General features: G+C 48.4%; 1 protein-coding gene across 11 annotated transcripts in view; it reads right to left on the bottom strand.

The window, feature by feature from the left end:
* Positions 1–24,904, bottom strand: part of RCBTB2 (RCC1 and BTB domain containing protein 2) — a 1,530,600-nt gene that overhangs the window by 769,065 nt on the left and 736,631 nt on the right. For all 11 annotated transcript variants that reach the window (XR_011284121.1, XM_069639837.1, XM_069639845.1 and 8 more), the window contains one exon: positions 8,588–8,695. Coding sequence is in view for 10 of the 11 variants with exons in the window: in XM_069639837.1 (XP_069495938.1) it covers positions 8,588–8,695 (108 nt within the window). In the remaining variant the exon portion in view is untranslated. The remainder of the gene's footprint in view (positions 1–8,587; positions 8,696–24,904) is intronic.

Here is a 24,904-nt window from a genome sequence, read left to right as displayed (position 1 = left end):
GTAGGGGGTACTGACAGAATAGCCGGGAGCTGCTGGAGCCGCTGCATACCCTGCCCGTATGGACGCAATGGGAAGCTGCACTGCGCATAAGAAGGATAGGCTGTAGGCCACGTACCTGGTTGAGGCTTGACACTCGTTCTTCGCCGAACTCCTGGAATGGCGTCGGAAGGGTGCCTCTGGCGCGCTGCCATCTTGTCGAGCTGCCTGTCACGTGCATGCAACATGTTGCTCGGTTCACTGGGCCCTGGGCCAAGCCACCTCCAAGACTCTTGCGTGTGGATCACGAGGCCTACCCTGCTCCTCGGGCCTAGGCCCGGAAGGTGAGACACCCTCGACCCGGGGGTCGGTAGAGCTGCGTTTAGGTGCCCCCTCGGCCGTATTGCCAGTAATAAGGCGTATCCCCTCTGCCATATTGCCGGTACAAGGGTGGAACCCTTCGCATGACAATCCGGTACAAGGCCGGTAGCTGCAGCAGCCTCGGTGCACGTGCTGGTACAAGGACCGGAACATTCCCTCCCACATGGAAGAGTCCTTCGAAAGGAGTCTCCTTTGCGGGGTGCAATGGAAAATAGTGGCCCTACCTTGGGCCTGGCTTGGTGTTTCACGAAGTTCTTGAGGTCCTCTGGAGGCGACTTCTGGAAGAGCCCCCTCCACCTGGCTAGTCTGTTCTTCAGCGCTTTCGATGACAGTGAGCCACACGCTGTACAAGCTTTCCAACCGTGGTCTGGGCAAAGGCAACATAGGCAGATGGCGTGGGGATCTGAAGTTGGGAAGAGAATGTTGCAGGATGGACACCTGCTGAACCCTGTGGAAGTCGGCATGTGCCAGGGAGAAGCGTGGCGCCTGAGGACCGAGTACCTGAATGATAAAAGACAAAAAAAACACAGAAGAAGTATCCGCACATGGAATTACATGGCCGAAGCCAAACACAGGAGCGCTGGTGAATGCAGCCCGTTCCTGTTGACGCAGAAAAGGGGACTGCGGTGTGGCACGAGAGGGCGGAGTCAGGGCAGCACGTGCTCCCTAGGCCGCAGCCCCATGCGCTTCTAAATTTAAAGGGGAAGAAGGTTTTTTCTGGTGAAAAAGGTTCAGTCTCCCGTCCCTTGGAAGGGACGCCAATGCAGTATGGAGGAAAGGGGACGGGACGTAAGAGTAAGTAATGTAGATCGAACTAAATTAAAGCTTTAGGTGAGCATATGAAAGCTTTGAATAAACCAATGTGCAAACGACAAGTGGATGTGAAAAGAGAATATCATATTTTGCAAGTTAAGAGGGAATCTGATGAAATGCAATATAAAGCAAAAATGGAACATTGCGGCGAAGGACTGTGAAAGCAACGTGGTGAAGGGAAAAGAGCACCACAAAGTGAAATGCATAACTGAACTCATAGTGGCAAAGTCCAGAGACTGGCAAAGAGTGAAATACGTTGTGGCAAAGCCAAAAGGCTGGCAAAGAGAGCCAACCGAGTTTGAATCAGAACACAGTTGCAGCTACAGAAGAACCTGTGTCGGCAAGCATGCCCAGGGTGACCGTTTGTGTGACCTGTGATGGGTGTACCATGTGGTCCGATAACTGCGCCTAGATCTGGTGTACCCTATCGATGAAAGCCAAAGAAAAATACAGAAAGCGATTGCAAGTGCCTGAAAGAGATTGCTAAATTAAGGCAGAAGAAAGCAATCTGCATGAACTGTCAAGGAGTATAAAGTTGACCTCAAACTGGTTTTGAATATTGAGAGAGTGACCTTAAGTACAAGTTGGCAAGCTGAGCAAACTAGTGGCTTGGGAGAGGAGATCATGAGACTCATTTTGAACTGTGTTGTCTTCTTGGGGAAGGGAACCCTGAGATCCCTTTTAACACCTCAAGTGCCAAGGACGAGGTATCTCATCCTTGGCATTACGTTCACAGTGCAAAGGACGATGTTCCTCCTCACAGGCCAGGGCTTGGATTTCCTTCAGTTTCATGTCGGCATGCGTAATGCACGCTGACGTGAAACTGAAAATAAATTTCACTGTTGCAGCCATTTTCTGCTGCGGCAGTGAAGAAGAAGCATTTTTGTGCCATTTTTATAAAGTGGGGACTCTTCCCTTTCCAACAACACCTTCCATGAAGCATTGCTGGGCGTGGATCGCTCGATTCGTGCCCAGCAATGCCACTACACGACTAGGGTTCTGTTTTTGAAGTGGGAGTAAGGGGGCTGCTTTCTATGTTCGTGGCCCTCTCCCCCCTTGGCCCCCAAAACATGGACAAGCACGTTTTGCCCACCCTGGGGGAGATGGGCACACTAATGTGCCCATCTGCCCTTAGGGAAGGGGCAACACGAAAACAAAAAGGAAACCAAAAGAAAATGTGTTTTTGGTGGGGGTGCGGGAGCACTAAACCACCACTGATCTTTTCAGTGTAAAGGGGGGGTGGCCCTCTCCCCCCCAACCCAAATGGATGGGGGGCATCTCATGTAGCCCTCCCTGGCGGTAGATTGCTAGTGCAATTGCCCCTAGGAAGAGGGTACATGAGATGCCCCGCCATCCATCTGGTGTGGAGGGGGGGGGGGGGAAGAGGGCCAGCAGAAAACTTTGCAATGGCCCCCAAAAGCATGGGGCAGTACATTTTGCCTACCCTGGGGGCAAATGGGCAGGCAAATGTGCCCCTCTGCCCCCAGGGAAGGGGCACAAAAATAAAAAATAAAAACATGTTTTGGTGGGGTTGTTGTGGGGGTCTAGGGGCACACTAAACTACCAAAAGTTTGGAATGGAAAGGGGGGTGGCCGTCTACCCCCACTCCAAATGGATGGTGGGGCATCCCATGTAGCCGTCCCTGAGGGCAGATTGGTAGTGCAATCTGCCCCTAGGAAGAGGCAAATGTATTTTTACTCGGGGGTGAGGGTCACTAGACCACCAGCGATGGCTTGAAAGGGGGGGTGGTGATCGGAGCGTGATAGGTATGATTTGTTTTTGCTGGGCTGACCATGGGTAACCAACGTTTTCTTTTATTTTGTTTTTATTTTTTATTTTATATGGTTTGTTACAAACCTTTAAAATATGATTGGTATTACTGTTTTCAAATGAATACATCTTGATAAATGAATATATTAAAACTACAATTTTCATATGTGTGTGACAAAGAAGAGAAATCGGACAACTTTTTTAGTATGATGCTGTTTAGTTCATGATTCTGTTATTGTCTTCTGCCAATCGTTTTGTTATTTCTCCCAAGAAGAATGTCAATGCAATCGTTAATTTTCTGTTGGATTCATCGAAGCATATTTGCCACCAATCTTCAGCACTCCTCAATTGATTCTCGGTAAGGAGACACCCCAAGTGTTTTGTTCTTTCAGGTCTTAATGCCTTACAGAACAGTGTGAGATGTTTTAGGGTCTCGTCTTGCTCATTACAGAGCATGCAACTCCGTTCCATTCCGACATAATTTGTCCATTGCCCTAATACCCCTTTGGTCTTGGATAGGTTGAGGCGAAATTTCATATAGAGCAAACGGCGATGCCTATCGGGAAACTTCTCAAGATATTTCTGGACCTTATTTAATGCTTTTGCCTCGTGTGGTACAGGTTGCATTATTTTGTGTTTTAGTCTCTGATCTCCTGTGTCAATCCAATCCCGTAACCAAAGTGTCTTTTACCAGATGTGGATTTGTTTAAAGAGTGATGATTTCAGTATTCAGATCTTTCAATATTTTCTCGCAACGATCAGCCCACAATGTAAGGATGTTTTCTTTATTTCTACTGCTTGGGTCTTTTACAATTTTAAATTGTGCAGGGCCCTTTTCCATCGTCACTTTACAGTACATTGTGAGCATGTTCCAAGTTATTCTTGCGTTGATAGATAGCAAATTCAGTTCATATCGAAGGCACGAAGTTGGTGCACCTTTTGGGAGCCATAGGACCTTTGGCCAAAGATATTTTCTAGTGTGGCCCATAGTGAGAACGTACAGCCCAAGGCACTCTCTGCCCTGTGGATCATTGCTGGAACAGCTTTTGATTGATACAAATCAAGAACCGGTCTTAATGAAAACTTGCTGTATTTCTTATATAACACAGCTGCTTGTACGGCTAATTGCTGGCATTTGGGTTTAGTTTTTTTGACCCAGGGCGCATCTTTCAGGCTTGAGCTGATCCACATACCAAGGTATCTGGTGTGCATTACGCTCTTAAGGGTTTCTTTTCCCAGATGCCAGTGAAATTTCTTGTTGGAACGTGCTTTGTTCTTTTTTAGATCTTGAATTGTCAGGATTTCCGATTTATTAGTGTTGATGCATAGCTCATCGATATTGACATACTTTTCAAGGGCGTATAGTTTTCGTTGCAGCCCTATTTCTGTTACGTCAAGCAGGACTGAATCGTCCGCATAGAGGATCCAACTTGTGTGACTCCCATGGATTTTTGGGGGAAAAGATGGAATACTTTCAAGGGTGTCGCCAATGTCTGACAAAAACAGATTAAAGATGATTGAGGCCAATGGACACCCCTGCTTTACCCTACAAAACGTTTTTATTGGGGCTGAGAGTGTTCCTGCCTGATCAAGCTTGATTTTCACCACTTTGTTGGTATGCAGATCTTTTATAGCCATGAGCAAACTTTATGGGAGTACTTTTTTTTATTATTCTACTGTTAGGCCCCATTGTCAGTGGGGTGGGTGGGACTCGGGCTGGATTGTTGGTGGTTAGGGCAGGAGTGGGCAGTCTGGGGAGGTATTTTGTTGGGCTGGGACACAATTGCAGATTCAGGCCACAAACTGCCCCCTCCTTGCCAGCAAAACATTGGTGTTTCCCTGGGAGTGGCCGTCTCCCGTGTGGGTTGACCGTCCGCAAGCCCTGGTTGCACCTCTGACTGTGCTGTGCTGTGTTACAGATTTCACCTCTGGGAAGGAATGGGGACCCTGCCAGGGCTCCCGGAACTGCTGCTGGACTTGGGGATGGTCGGAACACATGGGAAATGAATGCCCAAGGTGACCCTGGCAGTGGGCCAATCCCTCCCCAGAGGGAAAAGCTGTAACACAGCCCGGCCAGAACTCCAAGATGGTTAGGGGTGATGTCTCCGGCCTTAGGCATTAGTTTCCCATGTGGGTCTACCGTCCCAAAGCACAGCGGCAGTCCCAGGGAGCCAGACAGCATCCCCTGTCCTTTCCCGGAGGGGGGAGGGGGGGGGAGAAGCTGTAACGAAGGTCAGCCAGAGCTCCAGGAAGGTGGTGGGTGATGTCCCTGGCCTTGGGCGGCTCTCTCCCATGTGGGTCGACCGTCCCCAAGACCAGCAGCAATTCCAGGGAGCCCCGGCAGGCTTCCTGTCCTTTCCCAGAGAGGAAAAGCTGTAACGCAGGCCAGCCAGAACTACTGGATAGTCGGGGCTAATGTCCCTGGCCTTGGGCGGCTGACTCGCATGTGGGTTGAATGACCCCAGGCCCAGAAGTGGTTCCAGGGAGGACTGGCACATTCCCCGTCCTTTCCCACAGGGAGAAGCTGTAATGCAGGCCAACCAGAGTACCAGGATGTTTGACGGTCATGTCCCCAGCCTTGGCCTCCTGTCTCCCATCTGGGTCAACTGTCCCCAAGTCATGCAGCAGTTGCATGGAGCAGTAGCAGGGTCCCCATTGTTCCGTGGAGGGAAAAGCTGTAACGCAACCCAGCCAGAGATCCAGTCTGTGCTTTAGGATGGTCGACCCACATGGGGTACGGGTGCCCAAGGCCTGGGCCATCACCCATCACCATCCCTGAGCTCTGGCTGGGACCTTCTCTCTCTGGGAAAGGACAGGGATCCTGCCGAGGCTCCCTGAAACCGCCGCTGGACTTGTGGAAGTTCAACCCACATGATGGATACCCAAGGCCAGGGACATCACCCCAACCATCCTGGAGCTCTGCTAGGCAGCATTACAGAATTGTGGATGGTCTAAACCTTTTCTTTTCCGCCCAGGTAGGTGCATCCACACATGTGAGGTACTGTTTTCATCCAAACAACTGTGGGAAGGTGGGAAGGTAGGACATGCGTTGTTAGTGGCATGTTTCAGTAGTTTCCAGGTGGGAAATGTCTGGAGAAAAAAAATTGTTTCCCTAAAATTTGGACTTGGTGTCTACTTTTCAGAAATGCATGGGGTTCCCTGTATTCCTTGGTGGCTGCGACACGCCAGGCCCAAATCTGTAGGTTGTCTCCCCAAATCCTTTGGGGGATAGCAGTGGTTTAGCCTTTTCCCTTTACACCCAGGTAGGTGCACCCACACATGAGGTAGGACATGTGTTGTTGGCAGCGTGTTTCGGTGGTTTGGAGGTGGGAAGTGTCTGAAAATTGTGTTTTTTCCCCTACATTTCAGACTTTGCCAGGGCTTGAGGTTAATAAATTCTGGGGCGATTCACGCAAGTCAGACCTCTGTGGATTCCCACGGGTGTCTTCTTTTCAGAAATCCATGGGGTTCCCTGTTTTCCTTGATGGCTACAACACCCCAGGCCGAAATCTGTAGGTTGTCCACAAGAGCAAATTCCTGCAAAATCTGCTCTGCCGAAACACGTGGGGTTACCAGTGGTTTAGCCTTTTCCCTTTGCACCCAGATAGTTGCACCCACCCATGTGAGGTACCGTTTTTGGCTGGACACCTGTGGAAACGCGGGAAGGTATGACGTGTTGTTGGCAGCGTGTTTCAGTGGTTTGGAAGTGGGAAATGTCTGAAAATGTTGCTTTTTTCCCTAGATTTCGGACTTTGCCGGGGCTTGTGGGTAATAACTTCTGGGGCGATTCGCGCAAGTCAGATCTCTGTGGATTCCCACAGGTGTCTTCTTTTCTGAAATGCATGGGTTCCGTTTTCCTTGGTGGCTGCGACACCCCAGGCCCAATTTATAGGTTGTCCACAAGAGAAAATTCCCACAATATCTGGTCTGCTGAAACACTTGGGGTTACCAGTGGTTTAGCCTTTTCCCTTTGTGCCCAAGTAGGTGCACCCACACATGTGAGGTACTGTTTACATCGGGACACCTGTGGGAATGCGGGAAGGTAGGACATTTGTTGTTTTCTCTTGGTTTTCATAACGTTTCCATACATTTGCTGCTGCACTTTGTTACACAACCCTTTCATTTCCCAAACGTGACCTACATTTAGTCGCTGCTTTAGGCTCTATATGCTTTTGTAACCTGCACAAGTCGCCTACCCTTCAAAAGGTCTGCCAGTGCTCTTTCAGAAAATGTATGCTTGCCATTCCTCACCACATTTGTTTTCATTATTTACACATGCTAAGGACGTCTGTTTAGGCCGTCCGCATAAAAATCCTGTGCACCATGGCTCAATTTTTGGCTTGTGGTAATGCTTGTTTTGTGAAACATTACAAAAAATGTGTGATTTCCTAACTGGAAGAGTCATGGAAATGTAGCAAGGCATTGCTTTTCTCAATATTCACAGAAGCCATTACGTTACAGGTCCAACCATGTCCAGCACATACCTTTTTTATCTGTCATCTTACCAATTTACCCTACATAGTTGTTGCCTGACCTGTGCAAATCACCCCTTCCTAAACATGGAATTATATCTACTTTTCAGAAATGTAAGCCTTTCTGTCTTCCCATTCAGCTTTCATACCCTCCTCTTCCATTCCGTCCATGCATGTCCTATTGGAAAAAAAGGGCAAAATCGCCTACCTTTCACAAAACTGATGGTAGCCATATAAAAATGTTTTTTTGCTTTCCACTGAACCTGTTATGGAAAGCATAAACAATGGTGAATTCAGCACAGCAAACCATTTATTCCTAGCGCTTACAAGGAAAAAAACACAGGCTTCTTTGTACATCATTTTATTGGCATTTTCTAGAAAAACACAAAAGTTGCTACCTTTTTGGTTATTTTCTCTCACCCACATACAGCAAACTAGGAGCCTTGGTGGCGTTATGACCGACTACACGTATGAAGAAAAGGAGCCACATTTGTCTGAGATTTCACATGTAACAAAACAGTTACAAGGGATTGAATGGCGACATACCGATATCACCAAAAAAGGGCTTGGCACTTGGGGGGGGGGGGGCGGGACCATTGGCAGTTAAGGGGTTAAGACTTTGTGAAACTGTTGTGAACATGGGGAAAGCCCAGACTTGGACGAAGCTCAGAGGTTTATTTGGAACACTTTCTTCTGTTGCTGACATCCCTAAACAATGTTTAGCTTTAGTTGTGAGGGCAAGTGTAGGTTTTGGACACAGACAGACATTTAAATTGAACTTCCTGACTCAGACTATCCTTATTTTCAGGGCATGTTATGCCTTTAACCATCCTGACATTTAAGTTAATAAACCATTTTATTGGAACTTTGAATCTGTTGTCTGTGGCTTGCTTCATGATGCCTTCACACGTGACATTGTATTTCAATATAAAGAATGTATTTATGCCATTTTGCAAATTATTTTGTATGCTTCGATTTTACAATTCCCAGCAAGGACTAATTAAATGAGAAGAATAGTAATCCAAAGAAGTTGGAGAGAAGCAACAATGTTGACAAGTGAGGTAAGGCGATGCACTCTGCTAATAATAGCACTATGCTGCACATTTGATACCAAGTTATCACCCAGTGGTCTAACAATACAAATACTTCAAAGTTATAATAGACATTAAATGTACCTGTAGGACACAAATTCCGTGCAGTGCTGCTAGTCTGCAGGGAGTTGGCTGATTTCCTCCACTGCCGACTCCGAGTTGCCCGTTACCATTGTAACCCCAACCATAGACCTGGGGAGAAAGAATAAAAGCTATTATACACCGAGCAATATCCTTACATTAAAATGTATAGAATCTAATAAGCCATATCTGCCCCATTCTAGAACATAAATTTACACAAATACTTTCCTTGTCTTACCCTATACATTATATTTTTCAATTTAATTACAAGGTCCCTTGCAATCAACTGCCTCCTCCTAGAAGATAGGATTCACTAACACAAGCACTGAATTTTTAATAAAATGGGTTCTTAAATTAAGTTATGACGAATTCGGAGTCCGTATCCAGTCACGCAGGGGATGCTGCAGACTAGGAAAGCCATATGAACAAGGTGCTTAAAGCTAGATCTGTGAGCTACACAGATAAGGACATGGGTGGGATCAGCAAAGGCCAAACTTCAAGTCCATGCCCATCAGAGCAAAGATAACTACCTACTGAACATGCTTGACATAGAAATTATCATATTCCTCTCACCATATATCCAATTCCCAGATCTTGAAGCCCAGGAGAGCTTCCCCTTGTACTTTTAGTTGGAATCAGAAACTATGAAGCTTAGACATTGAATTCCATCACCACCTTGCAGAGCCTCGGTTCAAAATCATAAATTGGGAACTGTGCAAACACTCAGAAGAGGAGACCAGGCAGTAAAACAGAAACTGGATTACTGACTTAGATCCGCGAGCAGGAATGCAGTGTGGAGCGGAGGATCAGAGTTACAGAGACCGGATTTAATGCCAGTATTTCAAGAGGGCCAATATTTAGCTATGGTAATTAGCAGTACTTCCACTTAATACAAAGATAGCTAGCAAGCTTTTTAAAGTCTTGAATGAACATATCATGCCTGCAGTTGAATACCACTGTGCATCAGTCAGAGAGGCAATGGAGGGCACTCGAGAGGCCAGCCAAGAGCTCTGTTACAACCCCAATAAATCCGGAATAATGATCCTGTCGGAGGTCAGAAGATGTCATCTGCATGCAATGCGATTGCCGACGCTGCCAAGATCCTAAAACAAGCTTCCCGACTCTCTGGTCAGTGAGGTGATGGCGGAGGGCCCGTGTGTTTCCTCGGTCGTAGCTGCTGAGGCCTTCTTGAGGCAGTGTAAGAGCTGGGAGGGGGCGGATCTGCGGCTGCGCCTGGTTTGTACTGAAGGGAGATGGACGCAATGTGGTGACGCAGTGAGCAGTGCACTGACAACCTGCTCACCTGAGCGACACAGCTATGTGATCCTAGGGTCCCCCAGACACCAGGAAATTTGGGCAGGCACTGAGGAGAGCGTGAGGAGGCTTAGTGGTCCTGTGCAGGCCGGCAGAAGCCCCATCCTTGCATTCAGATATTGAAGGAGTTTGGGCAGCACCCGAACGAGAGGCGCGGATGGAGGATCGGGAATGCTGCGTTGAACACTAGCAGATGGTGGCCTTGGTCGGGCTGTGGGCCTTCCCCCATACTGTGTGCCGGTTGGTGGACAGGAGGAGGCTGCACACTGATGAGCTTGTGAGCGGTGGAGAAATACTGGAAGAAGCAAAGGTGGCAGAGGACAAGAACAGCAATATTAGCTAGAGGTGAGGAGGAGCCGCATAGCTTTAATAGCGGTGGGAGGGCAGGTCTGATGCGGCACAGGGCTTGGTGGCGACCACATATAATTGGGGGTGGAGTGACCCGTGCTAACCCGTGAACCTGCGCCAGAGCCCCTGACTGGTAGAGAGCACTGGCAGGGAACCCTGCTGGAGGGGGGGGGGTCAGGTTGCCAGCTAATTCCTGAGCAAAGTCAGTGTAAGACACAATTCCCAGAGAGCACAGTAGTGGTTAAAGCCTTAGTTGCAACAGTGGTTCTGGCTCATCTGTTCCTATTAGTGGCTTCTTCTATCCTGGTGGAGTATAGTATCTGGGCCCTGCGTCATTACTAACCTGGAGCAGCATTCACTGGCCAGATTACATCGCTAGTACTAGACGATCCTCAACCTTTTCTCCCACGGACCCAATTGTAGTCCTGGCTATGATGTGGAAAACTGACAAACATCAGACCAAACGCCCTTTCGGAAAAGGAAGACAAGCAAGACATAGGAAAATCGGCTAAGAACCTAAGCACGATAAATGACATCAAAGACATGTTTGCTTTAGCTACAGGCAGGAATACAAATGCTGGACAGCAAATTGGACACCTTAACATGTAAGGTGGACCATATGAAGGTCCGATTAGACAAGCACATGGATCATCTTGATGAAGCAGAGGGGAGGATCTCAGCAGTGGAGGATATATCCATGAAGACCGCTGGAGATATGGCTCTGGTTATGTAAACTCTAAAGGAACTGGTCGATAAACGGGAGGACCTGGAATCAAGGTCAAGGCGCAATAACCAGAGGATAGTGGGAGTGCTGGAGTCTTCTGAAGGGGGCTCAATGGAGATGCTGGTGGAATCCATTCTGCAGGAGACTCTGGGGTCGTAGGGTTTCTCCATGGCCTTTGTTGTGGAACGGGCACATCGCCTTCCGGGCAAAAGGTGGTTCCTGGTGCACCATTGAGACCCTTAATTGCACGCCTCTTAAATTATTGTGACAGGGATTTTGCCCTCCTGCGCTCCTGTGAAAAAGGGCCCTTGATCTACAAAGGTGACCATATTTGGATTTTCCTTCATTGTTCAAATAAAGTTCAGGCCTCTAGGAAGTCCTACCTGGATGTGAAGAAACGCCTGCAGGATAGAGGATTAAAATATGCTATGCTATCCCACCGAAACATTGGGTCTAACACCAAGGCAGGGTGCCATTTTTTCACGCACCCCAAGAAGCTGGGGATTTTCTGGATACTCTCCCAGGGCGTTCACCATTGTTGGTCGGTGGGAAGGGGGATGTGGCTTCTCCATCTCGTGATAATGACTGAGTGGACAGTGGATGGTTACTATGGAGAGGTGGAGTCTTATGTATTCTTTTGGCCGACGACACTGCACTATCTGCTTATGGGGTGGCTGTGACCCAGGCATCCTCTAAGGCGAATGTGCTTAACTGCTAGGGATGTTGTGGGTTGGTGGATTTACTGGCATGTTGAGGTGGCTGGTGAGGAGGGGGGAAGATTAGGGGGTTTGGGACAAGTTGGGGGATGTTCACGGTTTTACTTTGCGTTAAGGCAGCATAGGCGGCATGCATGATGCAGACATTTCAGGTTAAGTTGGTGTATGACCCAGGAGCACTGTTTGGAGGTGGTCATACATACTGGGGTAGGCCTCTGGGTTGGCAATTATTAGTTGATAATGGCGGCAGCTATGGGGATACATTTTATCACTTGGAGCGTCAGAGGTCTCAACTGTCCGTCAAAGGCAGGAAACTCACTTGACTCTGGTTAATGAATCCAAATTTGCTAGGGCATGGGATTGTCACCAATCCAGTATTTTAAGCCTCTATTCTTGAGAGCATTCAAAATTATTTCATAGTAAACAAGGGCTCGGTTGACTAGTATACCACTTTATGGGAAGCCTTTGAATGCGTCATAAGGGGCAAATATACAGCTAAGGAATGTGGGATACTGAGGACCATTATGCGGAAATGGCAGGCAGCGAACAGAAGCTTACGGATCTAGAGGCCGACCCTGATAATGTAGCTGACACCATCAAGCAAGCCTGGCTATTTGAGGTTTTATGATACAGCGCAGAGGGAGGTCAAGTTTCTGGGTAGACCGGCTACGGTTCGACAGTATGGGGTTTCGGGAGGGTCAATGCCCTGGAAAATTGCTAGCATGGATGGCAAGAGTGGGGAACCCCCAAACACAAAACGGCTATTAACGATTCCGATGGCACGGATGAGGGGGTAGTGCACACACTGGAGGAATTTTACACATAGTTATATGCCACAGTGCAAGACTCCACAAGAACGATTGGATGGGTTTTGGGACCAGGTGGCATTGTACTGGCTACCTCCAGAGGAGAGGGAATGGCTTAGAAGACCTACTACGCTGCATGAAGTACAACATTTGATTGGGGAACTCTCGGCTGGAAGGCCCCCGGTCTGTATGGGTTCCCTGACACGATTTCTATAACGCGTACGCAGCAGTCATTGCCCCACACCACCTTAGGGGTCTACTACTGAGGCCTTGTTGAGGGGAGTCTACCCGAATCAATTAGAGCGGCAGTAGTAACAGTGTTATTAAAGGGGAAGGACCACATGTAATGTTCGGGCTATAGACCGATTGCTCTCATCAACGTGGACAATCAGATCCTAGCAAAAATCCTTGAATTCAGGCCGTCGCAACGAATGTTGAAATGTGTGAAAGCTGATCAGGTGGGTTTTATACCCGGGAGGTCGACATCCTACGGGCTCAAGTGCATATTTGGTTTCATGTCGGCTCTGGGTAAACGGGCCTATGTGGTGGCCGCCTTACGCAACGTTGAGAAGGCCTTTGACTCTGTGGAGTGGCCATTTCGCTCTACAGTGTTGCCATGGATAGGGGTGGGAGAGGGATTCATGTCACTGGTGCCATTTGTCCCTGTCGCCTTTGTGTCAATGGGCAATTGTCTGATTCGATTTTGTTGAGAAGGGGCACGAGACACGGGTGCCCACTGTCACCTTTTTTTTTTGCTTTAGCGATCAAACCATTGACCAAACCTAGCAGGGAAAGCATATTCACAGGGGTACAGCTATATTTGCATAAGCTAGTCATCTCACTACATGCTGAAAATATGGTGTAATATATAACGGACCCAAAGGAGAACTCGAGGCATATTATGACTTCGGTGCAAGAGTTTGGTGCGTTTCTGACCTTAAGATCAACCCCGGAAATAGGTCCTGTTCCGCTCACAGAGCAGGTAGATGTCTACAAGGTTAGCAGTGAGAGATTGATACAAAGTTGTAATGTTCTCAACATTAGCCATGTTTATTAAAAGAAAAGGGTTGGGAAGAAGGCCTATATTGCCTATCCAAAAGAGAAAGTCCCTACATAGGAAACGAAAACTAAAGCAAATTGACCTTGTGTCCAAAATACCTCTGACCCTCACACTAATATAGAAAACCAAAAAGATACAGGAGAAATATATGCGTTTCCAGTTCAATACAATTCTGCAAAAACATATATTCAACCAAACCAGTCTTGTGTCCAGGGTGTGTTCCCTTCCCCTGAATTGTTTCAAGAAACGTATTTCGAATGTTGTATTTCACCAAAGTTTGTTACAAGTACTGAACACATCTCTTGTACTTTCACTCTCCAAGATGACAAAGCAAATGTCATTTCTACAACACAGGTTGTAATATACCAAAAGAAAGTCTTTTGTGATTTTCAGAATGACCAGACAAATATCTTTTCCACACACTGGTTGGAACTCAGCAAGAGTGAATCTTTCTTGATTTTCAGGATGGCAAATCAAGGGTTCCATGTCAACAAAGATTTGACATGACAAAGTATCTCTTTAACACAAGAATTGGATTCTCTGGTGTACTCCCTTGCCAGGAATTTCCCAAATGAACAGAGATCCTGGAATATCTCACGAATAGCTCCTTTTTCCAACAAAGATTCTCTACGTAAATCCTGTATCCGGTCTGTCCGGGTCTGTATCAGGTATGTCCACAATATTCGGTTTCCTTTTTAAACTATGACCTTTTCAAAAATTGAACTTTGTTGACTACAGTTACAACTTGTTCCAACTTCCCACTTTTCAATACAGATTGGCTTTTGGCAATGCTTGTTCCCAATTTCCCCAAATTGACAATGGGAGTTGTACTACTTTTGCTTTTGTACTTCAAATCTACTTGGTCGATATTCAAAAGATGTTCCCAAAGGTTCAATAATTTCTGGGCACGTCCCAGAGGACCCAACTCCTCTAGTTTGACTCATTGGCTCTACGTGCAGCAGAGGCTCTCTGTTCGGTAGGCTTCCCCCGCCAGGCCAAGTCGCTCTCAGTTCCCTGCGTCAGCTCCTGGTTGCTTTGCCGATGGAACGGTTTTCATTCTCCAGGACGGCATCTTCTCTGGTCCCGCAGTGAAGATTGCTCATGTATGGGTCCCTCCAAGGTTCCCGCTACAAGCATACTGGAGCTCCCATCATCTGGAACCTTACAATGCCAGGTGGTGGCCTGCAAGCGTCTCTGCTTCCTAGCAGGGTTCGTCTTTGCTGTTCTGCCTCGGTCTCTGGGTCCGCTTTCCGCTCTGCAGCTTATTTCCACATCCTCTTCACCTTCTCTCAACTGCAGGTGATTTCTGAGTTTAAATGTCCCACCCAGCTGATTGAATGATCGACAACTAGATTGTACGTTACACTTGGTATTTTTTTTATATTTATTAATTTTTCAAAGAGTGCACAAACAAAAACGTAACACACTTGTATCATATACCATATCAACAGCATTTTCTTTATAGCATGTCATAAAACCCACCCCCATTCCACCCTCCCATTTACTCCCGTCCCCTCCCAAATACCACCCCCCTGGCTTGCCTGCAATCCCCTAGTACCACAACCATTCTGCATTTCGTCTGGTAGGAGCAACATTCACTTTCACTTGGGTGTATCCATTTCTACTTCTTCAGTGGGTGCCTTGGCAAACCGAGTTTTTCGTAAGACCTCCTATTCACTGATTCCTCCAGTTACGCTGCACCGCCACTCTCTATGCCACGGTCTCCGCTCCTCCTCACCTGTGCAATTCCCTCCATCATTCCTCTATTCCAGGGCCTTTAACCAATTTCCATGCCATAGCAATTATATGTTTAGCCAGAATACATGCCAGGTCCTACATGTTAGCCACATGTTTCCAGCCTTTGGGGCTTGGAAAACATCCCAGTAAACATACACCTGTAGAAAGCACATCTAGTTCTACTCCTTTCTTTAATTTATTTGCCACCACCGCCAATAAAGTCAGACCACTGGGCACGGCCAAAACATATGTAGCATTCCCGCTTCCATAGCATTACACCTTGGGCATCTCTGTTCAGCTGGCCCTGGGAATCTGGAGATCTGCTGTGGTGTCATGTACGCTCTTTGAGTCACTAAGAGTTGTACAAGTTGGAGTCTTGCATTTCGCGACACCTTCTTGTGGTATCCCAGTACCCCCCTACATTGTGCTTCAGCAAAGTTGATCCTGAGATACAATTCCCATTTACCCCTTATTGCCAGAGGGGAAGCAGGCCCATTAGACAGTAGGTCATATGTTCGCGATATGGAATGCCCTCCCTCAGCTAGGTCATACAGGATATCCACTATTGAATATTTCTCCTTTACCTCGCTGTATGCTGACCATTGGCGCATTCTCTCTCTTCTGATAGCACTACGTAGCATGTATTGGCCTGTATGTGTGCCAGTCTGCCTTGCCAACTACAAGAAGGGTACAAAAACAGTGTCCTGGGTTAGATGTCCATGTGCAACAAATCCCCAATAGTGGCCACCCCGCAGGGTTCCCAATATCTACGTATATCTTTACTTGCTTGTGGCGTAGATGACATTACTGAGATGAAGGGGGTCTGCACCAATATTGGGTCTCTTAGCCCCATCACTGCCAGGGCTCTGTCCCACACTTTTACCCCTAGACACACTAGGTGTGAACGTCCGGTCCCCTGAGGCTTCCCAATCCACAATATCTCCTTTAAATAATAACGCCGCTCAGTTGTTTGCAACATCGGTGTGTCAGGAGTGGGGTCTTCAGCGAGCCAATCCACAACAAATTGCATTTGTCCCGCTATGTAATATAATTCGAAGTGTGGGATTCTGATACCCCCTTCCGCATGCTGTCTGTATAGCAATGTTAATGCTATCCTACTTCGTCCATTTTGCCACAGGAAGCTTCTGCTGATACCCACCAGTTTCTTAAAGAAGGACCTAGGTATGTAAAATGGGACATTCACGAAAAAGTGCAATAGTCTAGGCAATACCACCATCTTCAGCATGGCCGACCTCCCCATCATCGACAGTGGCAATTAAATCCAAAACTAGAGTTCTTTATACCCTACAGCGCCTGTAATGTATTGTGTAAGTGCTCCTCCTGCGGATCGCGATATACGTTGACCCCCAAATACTTAAACGTGCACTCTCTCCACTGCAGGGCCAGCCCCCGCATGCATCTTGCTCTATTTTACACATTTCTGCAATCGGAAATAATGCAGATTTATCCATGCTTATGGTGATCCTTGACAGTTTCGCAAAAAAAGCAATAGCCTCCAGCAATATCTCCAAATGATCCTCTGGATTCCGAATATATATTAAAATGGTGTCTGCGTACAAGGACATCAAATGTCTGGCCCCGTCTATTTCAATAGCAGCGTCCCTGTATTCCGTCCTGAGATACTGAGCAATTGGCTCCATAATGAGGACGTAAAGCAACAGTGATGAAGGGCAGACTTGCCTCATGCCTTTCCCTAGTTCCCACGCCCCCAAGATACATGTACCTGTTTTAACCCTAGCCATCAGTCTGGTATACACCAGTTGTACCCACTTGATGTATACCGGCCCAAATCAAAATCTACGAAATACTGCGTAAAGCCAATCCCAGCACACTGAATCAACCGCTTTTGCTGTGTCCGATGTGGCTATGGCGCATGGGGTGTCCCAGGATGCCGTCCGGTCTATCACATGGTGTAATCTCCACAGGTTCCAGCCCATACTTCGGCCTGGAACATGGTCCGTCTGATCCGGCTGCACAAACTTGTGTATCACTCTTTTCATTCTGACCGCCTATGGACGTCAGTATCTGGTTATCCTGGTTGAGCATTGAGAGAGGCCTATAGGAACTGCATTCCGTCTGTATTTTATGGGGTTTTAGTAGGGGTATAATAATAGACTCCCTCAGGCTCAGCAGGATTACCCCCGCCTCAAAAGAATTGTTAAAGGTGTTAAGCAAATGAGGGGCCAATTCTTGTACGTGTTCTTTATAGAATTCGCCAGATATCTTCCAGTTTAATAGGCTCTTCAAGGTTATCGTTTTCCTCTTGGGTCAATACAAGTAGCCCAATCTTGTTCACCACATCCATTAGATGAGTGCCTGGGACCAGGGGTCCCTCTTGGTAGAAATTCCCAGAACGCCTCATTAACCCCATTTTGAGTATAGCATAGGATTCCCTGACCCAAGTTTACAGAGTGGATAGGGCCCCTACATTCTTCATTCTTGTATAACCATGCTGACAGTCAGCCCGGTTTGTCCAGCTCTCTATGCTGCCTTTCCATGTATTTGGCAAAACTCTGCTTGCCCAATCTCTCCCAGCATTTTCATGCATTTCAACTTCAGTTCCCTAGTTTTCGCATCACAGTCCAGGTACTGCTCCCGAGACTGCTCGAATTCCCTCAGATGCTCCTCTGCAGAAGTTATTTCCTTATTTATGGTTGCTTGGACACCTATAGACCCGCTATAGCGGCCCCTGAGACCACCACTTTCAATGCTTCCCAGAAGGTACAAGCTTGTGGTACACTGCCCAGATTATTCACCCCATAGTTCGTAATACTATCTTTAAGGCAATTGCCAAATGGAGGATCACTCAGCAATTCACTCCTAAGCCTCCACGTAGGTATGGGGGTCCTGGAGGCCGCATATTTCCATTGCAGTTTGAGTGGGGCATGGTCCGACAATCTGCCTTCATACTGGTCTTGCGTAATTTGATGTGCCAATTCCTTCCCTACAAAAAAATAATCTATTCTTGTGTGTACTGCATGTGGCGCAGAAAAGTGTGAATAATTTCTAGCATCTGGTTGGAGAACTCTCCAAGCGTCTTCTAAAGCAAAGGAATCTAGGAGCGTCGGTAGAGTCCAGACAGTAGGAGCAGGTTTAGTATATTTGGTATCAGACCTCTCTAGGGCTGGGTTTAACATGCAGCTGAAATCTCCTCCCCATATCATATTGCTATCCCGGTAGGGGCCCAAATACAAGGTCTGAAGGAACTTGGCAGTGCTATGATTAGGGGCATATGTGTTGACTAGACAACTTGTTTCAGAATGCCTTGTACCAGCACCATCCTGCCCACATTGTCAGTTTTAATTTGTGTAACTTTAAAGGGTGCTGAGGGCGCTATCCATATCATTACCCCGCGAGCATAAGCAGAATACGTGGAACCAAATGTTTATCCTCTCCATTTACTCATTAACTATGTCTGTTTTTCAGTCGTGAGATGCGTTTCCTGCAGGAAGGCTATGTCCACCTTCCTTCTTACGAGATATGTAAATACTCTATTCCTTGTTACATAAGCATTCAGACCTCTTGCATTCCAAAGTACATTTAGTGTTCTTGCCATCTGCTTCTATTCCCTTCTAGTCGGCCACTCCAACTTAACAGTCGGGTAGGCCTCCTACTCCACCCTCTTAACGCTTCTTCACACAATGCTATGCTGCTCCTCTCTTTCACTCTACATGCAGGCAACCCGTTCCTCCCCATAACTTCCCCAACTAGAAACAACTGCACAGCTGTGTTGCCCTTGCTCAGGCTTGTCGGCTTCTCGCATACACCCCAACCCCACTACTCCCTCCAAGCTATCCAGCCTGGGGTACAATGAATGGGCATTAAAACAAGTGCCCCTAAAAGAAAAAACTTGAAGGGCGTGGCGAGTGCAGCCATGGGTACTGGCTTCTCTTTACTGTTGTATAGCGTGACTGCTAATGGATCCCGCCCTATGCAAAAAAACATTTACAAGCGACTAGGACCACTGCACCGGGTATGTGTCCCTTAATAAGAGCCTTCCGGGCTAGGATGTCTGTCTTTATACAAGTCTGCCGACACGCTCCACTGTGCAACTCATACAGTCCAAAGTACCTTCGTTATCTCTCGCCTCAGGTTGAGTGGTGCTCTCTTTGCGTCTTCCTCTGTCGTCGTCTTCTTCCTCTCCACCAGGCCCTATCCTCTCTGTCCATCCATGCCTGTGCTTCCTCTGGGAGAAAAAAGAACGACTTGTTTTTATATATGACCTTACGACGTGCTGGGTATAGCAATATGTATTTCAGCCCCGCAGCTCTGAGTCTTGCCTTGACTGCTGCAAATTATGCCCTGCTCTTCTGTACTTGAAACATATAGTCAGGGTAGACTGCCAGGTCTGCAGTGGCTCTCTTCAATGCGTCTCCTTGTCTGGAGTATGCCAATATTTCTTCCCCTGTCCTTATAATTCAGGACCTTAGCAATAAGGGGGCTCGGTGGCGTCCTAGTCAGCGGTCTATGCGCTCTCTCGATAGTGAAGTCCTGTGTGAGATTCCCGGGCCCATCTCCTGGAGTAACATTTTCTACATACGTTGTCGGGTCTGCACCGTCCTATCCTACTATACGTATGTTATTTCTTCGGACCTGTCCTTCTGCCTATTCAACTCTATTCTCCAGTAGACTGACCTTTTGCTGCAGAACATGAACGTCTGCATGTGTGTGTCGGAGTCCCCCTGTGTTTCTCCTTCATCTGTGTCTCCAGGGTAGTAATACGCTCTGTTAGGTTCCCCACGTCTTGGCGCAACAGACCAACGTCCAATTGCACTGCCACAATCTGCGTTCCCAATGTAGCTTTCAAATCTGCTATAGCCAACATCACTTGGTTGTACAACTCCTTGGGGCCCCCTTCTTTCTCCTGTGCAGAGTCCATCTTTCCTCCTGGGTCTTGCTGCTTGGGCCTGGTAAAACTGTCCAAGGTTTGCTCTTTCGCCTTGGCTTTAGTTGACTTGGTAGACTTTATTGTTGCTTCTCCTCTACCAGTCGGCCACAATTTCTTTTCACTAGAGCGGCTGTTCCTCAGCGGCCTTTGGGTGTATACCGTGTGGAGCACTATTGCCCAGCTTCTGATACAGTATTATCAGGAGCCTCGGCACCACTATTCTCTTAAGTGGATATCCACCTACAAGATCTTCAAAAGGGGGGGTGTTCACCCTGGTCCTCTGGTTCACATGCCCTCCTCGGTGCTTCCACATGGATGGCAGCGTAAGGTTTCACCGCCTTCCTGGTACAGCCTGCCGCTAATTGTCTCTAGGACCTTCCTTAGCAGGCCACTGCCCAGCAGTCTGCAATCTACTGCCATACATAGTCGGCCTGATGCAATTGGGGCTGCTTTTCAATGTTCACCTCCCGGCACGAGTTCTGGAAATGTTCCCCTAACGTAATTACTATTGCCTGTTATTTCAACGCTTGCGCAGGTGGCCAATGCAGGCTATATGCAGCAGGGATCAATCTTGCTGTTTAACTGCCCGGCCCGGGGTACTGTATTTTACTGCCCCCAGCAGTGCATGTCTAGGTACTTATCCACATCTTTCCTTTTATCCGTTAGACCCGTTGTACAGAGGCAGCATACTTAAGCTCACCGCATAGACCCAGGTCCTCCTGTGTCCCTCAAGACTTCTCCACTTAGCTTCAGCGTCCTCCGCCTTCAATAAAGGATGGAAGTATTCAGTTTAGCTCCCACCATGCCCCTGCGTACCAGCAAAGTGGCGGACTACCTCACTGTGTCCTCACCTTCATGCCCAGGTGGGCGGGTGCACGCCTGGCTGAAGGTCTGCTTGCCCTCCCGGCTGTCGCTTTGCGTGTCTTCGGCAGTCCGCCTTTGTCCCTCGCCTCGTTCTCCGCCAGATGCCACTAATCTCCTGAATGGCTTCTTCGCTGCACACGTTTCCCGGCGCAGCTACAAGTGGTCCCGACCCTCTTCCACACATGCTGCTCTTACTTCGGATCAGCTAGACACACCGGGAGTCTCACTCCGCTCCTCTCTACGGCTGTCTCTTTTGTGGTGCCCATGCCATCTTGGATCTTGGCACTGCCGGGGGGTCCTCAGCACCGCTTCGCGTTTCTCCCTCTTTGCATAACCACAAGGCCCACTCGTCCCGCTGGGCACATTCAAGGGGTTCTCACACGTTCCCTGTTTGTTGGACATATGTGCCCAGCACAGCTTGTTTTTTCTCCGGATCATGTCAGATCAGGCGGGAGCAGCGCAAGGAGCCGAACTACTCCATTGGCTGCTAGCCACGTCCGCCTACACTTGGTATCGTTGTTGCTCTGCGTTAACTCCCCCTTCCTCCTCTTCGCCTCAGTACTCAAAGCTTTCTGGCAATTGGAGTCCACAAGATTTTGACATTGTTTCAGGTTACATAGTGAAACACTGGTCTACATAAAAATTACCATAAACATCAGATGTCAAATGTGTTTTAGAGGGGTTATGTACTTGAAAAGACTAATACAGTTCTGTTTGAGATGTTTAACATTAGTAGATTTTAAGTTCTTACAATTATAGGGTTCTGAATAATGACCAAATGCCATTAGAAACTCGAGAATCAAGGGGTCCTCTTCACAGAAAAGGAAAAGGAGAGAATACCGAGTCTCTCCTGTCGAAGCCATCACTCCCCTCCACCACCCCCGACAGCCATCTTCCCCCAAGTGATCCACCCTCAGATTACCACCCCCAGGGTCAGGATCGGGTAGCGGTGGCTTTCCGCTGGTCACATGGGAGGGGACTTTAGGCTAGGGATTAGTGATGACTCCATAGGATTCATCACAAGGCGAAAAGGTCCCCTTGAGGAGTCCCCCAACTCAAGAAGATCTCCTCCAGAACATCGTGGGAGTCCGAAGTCTGTCTGCTCAAGGCATCCTCTGTGACATTCTCTCATCCAGCCAAATGAGCCACCATCAGAGTGACACTATTCTCCAGAGCTCAGAACTACAGTTGCATTGTTTCTCTGCAGAGGCCAGAGGTAGTGCATGCCCACTGTGCTGTCCATCAGGATCAACATGAGGAAAGTGACCAGGGCCAGCCTGATTGCATGCAACTCCAGCAAGTTGATGTGTACCCGAGACTTTGCGGGAGACTTACTGTGCGGTCTGACAGGTGAGCGCCCCAACCAGACAGATGCATCCGTGACTAGAGTCACCTGGGGCCATGGTTGATGAAAACGTGCCTCTCAGCAAGTTGTCTTGCACAGCCCACTACACAAGATCCTGAGCCATCTGGTTTGAGACCTGTAGAAGGTCCAACATGTGGCCCTGAAACTGCACCCATTGGCAACGGATGAAGCGATCTTATGTGCAGCCTCGCCTCCAGCACCATAAGGATTTCGGAGGCCATGAGGACCAGAAAGTGGACAAAAGGCAAGGCCAGGGCTTGTTCCTGGAATTCAAGGGCATTGACCATCCGAAAGATGTTTGCCACTTGATTTTCATGCGGAAAGCCCTGTCCAGGCCAGTGCCCAAGACTTCCCCAATGAATCGGAGAGAAAGGGACGGCGAAACACAAGACTTTTTGAAGTTCAGGGAAAAGCCCAATCTGTAAAAGAGTGCATGGACGGAGTTTGCGGAGCCAGTCGTCCAGGTAAGGAAAGACAAATGCCCTCCTTCCTAAGGTGAGCTGCTACCACTGCCAGCAGCTTTGTGAAAACCCTGGGAGCTGAGGAAAGAACGAACGGCAGGACCTTGAATTGGTAATGGTTTGGGCCACTATGAACCTTAGGTACTTCCTGTGCTTTTAATGAATGGGCACATGGAAATAGGCATCCTGAAGGTCCCGGGAAACCTACCAGTCCTGCTGATCGAGGCTTTGCAGTATCTGGGATAGAGTAACCACTTGAAATTGTCTTTGTGTAAGAATAAGTTCAGCAACCGCAGATCCAGAATAGGGAGCAAGCCACAGTCGTGTTTTGGCACCAGATAATAGGTGGAGTACCACCCCCTTCCATGTTCTGAACACTGAACTTGCTTAATCTCGCTTTTTCGACACAAGCGGATTGATGGACCGCCTCCAGAAGATTCGGTCCTGCGACAAGGGGGTGGCCAAAGGGCCATGGTCCGGGTGCGCTGAATGAATGGGAGGCAATATTCCTGTGGGATGACCTGTGAGGCCCAAGCATCTGACTCAGTCTTCGACCATTCTGGGCCGACCAAGGAAGCCCTCCTCCCCTGCCACCGGTGACTTGTGGCAAATCCTGTCACTGAGGTTTGGGACCAAGGGGTGCGGCAGGGACAACAGCGCTACATCGCAACACGCTGGGTACCCCTTGCTCTACTTCCCAGAGCAGCCGAACACAGTCCCTCAAAGCAAAGGCGGAAAAGGGGCAAAATCCCCTGCCCAGAGACGATGGCTGTGCGAAGGCTGTTGCACTGCTAGCCCCAAGGACTTATCAGTTGCCTTAGACTATTGGACCTACTGGAGGGCGGTGTCAGCCTTAGCTGCAAAAAGGTTTTGACAATCAATATGCATGTCCAACAGCATAGTCTGGACATCAGCATAAAAGCCAGATGTCCTCAGCCACGAGTGGCACCTGACCATCATGCTAGTGGTCATGGACCTGCCCACGCAGTCCCCTGTGTCCAGTCCTGAGTGTAGCATCTGGTTTTCTGCATCCTTGCCATCAGAGACCAAGGACAGGAAACCTTCCGTCATCTCTCCCACCGGGACATACTCCGCTGCATTAGCCACTGCCGTCCAAAAGCGAAAGGAGAACTTTGACATGGTGCAAGAGGCATTCACGCCCCGCAGTGCAAGACTGCCCAACTTATGCGCACTATGCAGTGGAAGGGACGGGAAAGTAGAAGTCTTCAGGCTCATCATTGCGGCCTGAACAACCAAGCTTTCAGGCAAAGCATGGGGGAGAAAGAAAGCCCGGGTCTGACGGAGCGGGACTGTGTTTCCTTGCCAGATCCCTCTCCACTGACGGAACAAAGACAGGTTTCTCCCACACCTCCAATATAAGGGCCTACACTGCCACATTGAAGGGCAGGAGCAACTCTTTCTTGAGGGCCTCACCCAGAATATCACAAGGTTTGTATTGAACCTGGGACCTGGACGGAGCAGATGGCTCCAGAGTACTGGCCACCTTAGCCATCAAACACTGGAAGGCGGCTTTCCTGGGGTGTGAGCTGGCAAAAAGTCCAGGTCACTGGCCCCTAGTAGGTGCTTTGCCAGGCCCAGCACAACCTCACCTTCCCAATAGAATACTTCTGGAAAATCCCTCAACTCCCTAGAGCCAATCAATTCAAGTCCAAAGGGGTCACAGATGGCGTACATCTTTGACATGAAGGCATCCCTAGGGAGAGGGAGGCATTCCTGTCACAAATGGCGTACATCTTTGACATGAAGGCATCCCTAGGGAGAGGGAGGCATTCCTGCGGAGCTGCGCTGTCCACAATGCCGGTCGGCACCGACGACACTGATGCTTGGGGCTGCCCCTCCCAACGGCAGGGCCCTGTTGGCACTGCGAGACCCTGGTCTCTGTCTGGTCAAGACCTGAGCCCGTAGGCGTGCAGCATGGTCCCCAGAGGGACCCTGAAGGTCGCAACAGATGCGCTGGGACCCTGCAGCGCTGAAGCTGCCTGTGCCACAGGTGC

This window comes from Ambystoma mexicanum, chromosome 7q, assembly GCF_040938575.1.
Source record: "Ambystoma mexicanum isolate Mex_15411 chromosome 7q, UKY_AmexF1_1, whole genome shotgun sequence".
NCBI classification, from domain to species: domain Eukaryota; kingdom Metazoa; phylum Chordata; class Amphibia; order Caudata; family Ambystomatidae; genus Ambystoma; species Ambystoma mexicanum.
Note: the sequence above shows the minus strand (reverse complement) of the source record. Positions and strands in the feature narration are given on the sequence as shown.